Source organism: Gavialis gangeticus, unplaced genomic scaffold, assembly GCF_001723915.1.
Source record: "Gavialis gangeticus isolate Ggan-Ray unplaced genomic scaffold, GavGan_comp1, whole genome shotgun sequence".
Lineage (NCBI taxonomy): Eukaryota > Metazoa > Chordata > Crocodylia > Gavialidae > Gavialis > Gavialis gangeticus.
The window spans coordinates 9,615,455-9,620,023 of record NW_017729014.1 but is presented as its reverse complement, the minus strand read 5'-3'; the positions used below and the strand labels follow the sequence as shown (position 1 = coordinate 9,620,023).

The 4,569-nt window shown below is 44.0% G+C and overlaps 1 protein-coding gene across 2 annotated transcripts in view; it reads right to left on the bottom strand.

Annotated features, from left to right (window-relative positions):
- Window positions 1-4,569, bottom strand: part of NADK (NAD kinase) — a 52,978-nt gene that overhangs the window by 21,250 nt on the left and 27,159 nt on the right. For both annotated transcript variants that reach the window (XM_019511696.1, XM_019511695.1), the window contains exon 3: window positions 4,008-4,091. In XM_019511696.1, the coding sequence (XP_019367241.1) occupies window positions 4,008-4,091 (84 nt within the window). The remainder of the gene's footprint in view (window positions 1-4,007; window positions 4,092-4,569) is intronic.

Here is a 4,569-nt window from a genome sequence, read left to right as displayed (position 1 = left end):
GGGGGGGAGACACGGACACACGACATTTTAATTAGAATGGCTCTTGGGAGCTGCTCTAATTAAAATGCCCACAGTGTCTTGTGTATTCAGCATCCTGCCTTTCAAAATGGTGGCAGGGGCACTTTAACTAAACCTTGAATGTTAGTTAAAACACTCTCACTGCCACTTTGAAACACAGGACACTGAATACACGAGGCACTACAGCATGCTGGAGTGTTTTAATCGTGCTCCAGCAGACTCCATTTATCGAATTTGGGCCAACATGTTCTAATCAGAAGGCACTGGAGCACATGCATAGGAAACCATAGTACCAAATGCACCATTTTATAAGTTTAGATTTTGCCACACAAAACCTGCAATTTAGGTGATACCTTGACAGTCTCTCCCCGAATTAATCCAATATAGATCAACAGAAATATGTGATTTGAACTTTAATCTAACAAAAGGGCACGGTTCAAACAAAATCCTGCCATACAGTGCTAATCATTTTATCCATTTCTCCTGGTTACTATAAAACTGTTAATAGAATCTAACATAATTTATTTTGAGAAATGTGCTGTAAAGATCTTTTAGAATAGAGCCTGCATGCATCCATTTCCTTTACAATGTAAGAACAGGTTGAGCATATATGACCTAAATGAGATGTTGAATCAGTTAGGTTCATGACCAACAGCCACTCTGACAGCTAGCTGAAGGCCACACTAAGAGAACAGTGCATTTGGTTGCTTCCTCCTCCAAACACCATATCTGGCAGAACCAAGATAAGGCCAGGTTTCAATGATCCAGAAAAATGCCAGAATCTGGTGATATGACCCCATAATGCAATGCAACATGTCTCATTATTGCTTTGGACCTACTACACACTCTAAAAGTAACAAACCCCTATATTCATTATTGTTCTATGATAAACTTTTGAGGGCAAGTGACTTATAAAAGCGATTGAAGCAACCTGACAACAACAAAGGAAACAAAGAATGCAGTAAACAACAACAACAAAAATGCATAGAAGTGGGACATTGAAAGGTGACACCAATCTGCAACTTGGGGGGCAGGATGGGGAGAAAGCACAAGAGCATACTACCTACAGGAACTATTCTGTCTCTTGCATGCACTACAACCAACATTAAGTTTAGTCAGTATTAGCAGGAAATCTCTCTTTTGCAAATTAGACTATAGAGGAGAAAGGGGAGCATCTATACAATGGACCAGAAGAGAGGCACCAGATCTACAAACAAACAAACCCTCCTCAAGCAGAATTTGGGTGCTTAAAACCAGAGCTGCAATCCTTAAAACCCTTGCTCAGTTGCTGTCTAGCTCAGGAGACATCAAAAACTCTAACCTTAAGCACCTCCTTGTTTGACTTCAAAGTTTCCCAAGTGCATGGGATACATAGAACTGCCAGAGTCTTGACAAAGCTGAGCAGCTCACCAAGCTCATGCTTAAGCTCACTCAGGCTCCAGAAAGCAGATAAGCCTTCACCTAAGCACCATAAGAGAAACTCAATCCAGCAGGTGTTTTCAGACTATGCCTAATATAATGCAGAATCAGGGATCACATAAAACTGTTATAGCACTTTCACAGCTTGCTGGTGATACCCAATTTGCATAATAGCCTGGGGCACTTGCCCAGAAGGGGGCGAGGCTGAATCCCTCTTCTTACCTGAGGGCAGAGCCATCCCTAGGGGCGTGTGGGGCATGGGGCACATCAATGGAAACCACCTGCAGAAGCCAATGGCAGCGTAGGGGAGGGGGGTGACTACCCACAGAAGCTGCTGGCAGTATGGCCTGTATGGCACTGTCCATGAGGCCCGAGGCAGTCAGTCACCCTGATCTGCCCCCCCTCAGGGACAGTCCTGCCTGAGGGGATCCAAACCCACAGTCCCACCTCCCATGAGTGGCCTGAAGGCTATTTTGGGTGGGGGCACTGCCAAACAAGACAGAACAGAACTTGAATCCAACCCTTCCTGAGCAAGTACTTGAGAGGTGAGACTTCTATAAAAGGGGTGCAGCACCACCAGTTGTGTTAAGGAACAGGAGCGAACTTTGCTTAGTTGTCTGAAAGAAGTGGCATAAACTCCTACTTCCAGCAGAGGACTCAGGGCTGTGCAAAATTTCACCGGTGATTTCATTCCGACCACTTATGAGGTCGAAACAGCAAAATCAAAACAAAACAAAGGCCCTCGAAATAGCCTTGAAACAACACGAGGCTGGTCAAAACATTTCAACTTTCAAAATGTTTTGACTATAGGCTAGAGAAGGGAAGTCAGCCCAGCTGGGCTGATTTCCCATTCCCCACACTAGACCGCGCTGCTCTCACTCCCCATCCCCAGCAAAACTCGAAACAGAAAGGCTGTTTCAATGCTGTTTTGATGGAAGGGAACGGAACAGCTGTTTCGACTCTAAATGAAATTAGAGATGAACCACTGTTCCGTTGAACCATCAAAACTCAAGGCGAAACGGAACGGTGCCATTTCGCAGCACCTTACTGTGGACCTCCAGTAGAGATGCCTCCCTTCAGCCTTGAGTGCAGTATCCTGGGGTCAGAATTTATGGCATGCTCTTGTCCTCACCAGTCCCTATCACCTAGCTCTAGACAGATGCAGGCAGCTTCCCAACCAGCTTACTGGCCATATCCCCTTCTCCTCCTGAAATGCCCATCTCTCCCCATACACTGTATAGGACATCTCAGTTCCTCCCTCAGGATTCCCATTCTTGCGGCTGCTTAAAGTTCAACACTAGTGCCCAGTGTTTATACATGCAAGTTGATTATCAGACCCAGCCTTGTATCCCCAAGATACTGCTTACTACCAGCAAACAGAAGGAAGAATACAACGTCCCTAGCTAGAAATGCAAGATTATTTGACAACTGCTGTTAAATTAAGGAAAAAAAGTTAATTTTTGTTCATTTGTAAATTTAGATTATGCATATCATTTCCTTTGTTTCAATCCAATATTTCCAACTGTTTGAAAGAATGCAGTGCATTCCTGAAACTTCATATAAGGTGATGTATTATGGCAAGCCTTACTGACCCTGTCCATTAAGACTAGTTAACCATGCTGAGCTACAGAAATAAGACATGGGAGAGAATGTAGAGATATCTTTAGGCAGACAACATCCTTTACATTTATAAAAAGAAATATTAATTGTATTCTATTATCTTTTTGGAGAAGCAAAAGAAGAGGGGGTGGGGGAAAGCAATGACTTTCTTAGCTTTTATTTATGCTTACTGAATACAACAGTAAGCTAATACACGCATATTGTGTTTTTATTTTTGAGACTGCAGTTCAAGAAACACCATCTGTCTTCATAAGATGATTTTTCAGAGCTTGTGTGCTGTAAATGCTGCACTGATTTTTGGATGCATCAGACCCTACCTAGGCATTTAATTAAGTGTGTGCGTGGGGAGGGTGTCAAACATATAGCACACATAGCTGCTCTATCCAGCCTGCCAGTAGCTACCAAAGGTAGGTGGCAGGGACATGATAGGGAAGTGGCCTGTCACAGAATCCAGGGTCATTGGGCCCTGTGGCTATGGCAATCAGTGGCAGGAAGACAAGTAAGGCATGACAGGAGCTGGAGGACAACCAGAGCTCTTGGCTCACCGCCACTGTTGTGGCTTCACCTTTGTAGCTGGCAGCCCCACCACCACCACCTCATCCTGGAGCTGATGTGCTGGGGCTACAACTGCCACTTCAGTACAGCACATGTAGCAACAGCTCCAGCACATTAAATGCTGGAGCTGCTGTTGCTGTCACTGCCACATGACCCAGGTCAGAGCCAGAGTTGCCACTGTGTGCCCCTGAATGAATCTAGCCTGCAAGCCGCTCTGCAGTCCAGATCCAACCCAGGGTGCAAGGTGAATATGACCCCCCTGAATTAAGCATTAGAAACAAGCCTTTAAAGCACTGTGTGTATATATCTGAAGGTGATTTCAACAAAGGGTATCAAGAAATTGTCTTGAATGCGGAATAACTACATTAGTGTGCATTTGAACAAGAGGCACTTACATTATCGTTTTTGGGTTCTGCAGCATACAGGCCTTTGGTCCAAATGTAGTCACTGGGCATGGTCCATGCAAGGAGCGTGTCCTCCTGAAGGAAAAAAAAAAAAGGCACATAAAGGAAACCTGAGTGCAATTAGTTTCTACAGTCTCTATACCTGTGACTGCAGATCCTGGAAGCCAAGATGTGGTCCCTGCATCTAATGCTGTATTTGAGCACCACATGGTGTCTTTACTGATTACTGCAGTTGAAGTCTTCGGGCCAATTATTTAGTGCAATACACAGAAGATTCATTCACACAGCATGTGAAAGTTTATAAGAATGCTATTGTACTTACTAAATTCTAGAACCAAAGATTTCATTAAACTTACTCCAACTCAACCTCCATTCTCTAAAGGAATCCCCACAATCTCAATACTGCCAGAGATGTTATGGTAAAATTTCTTCTGCACAGTTTTGCCAGTCATGTCAAGCCTGATAAGCAAAACTTCTGTTTTCCAGTCATTGTCCTCTCCTGAATTTGTTTTGCAATAGGGTAAGCAAGCACCCAGAAATACTAGGAAGAGAT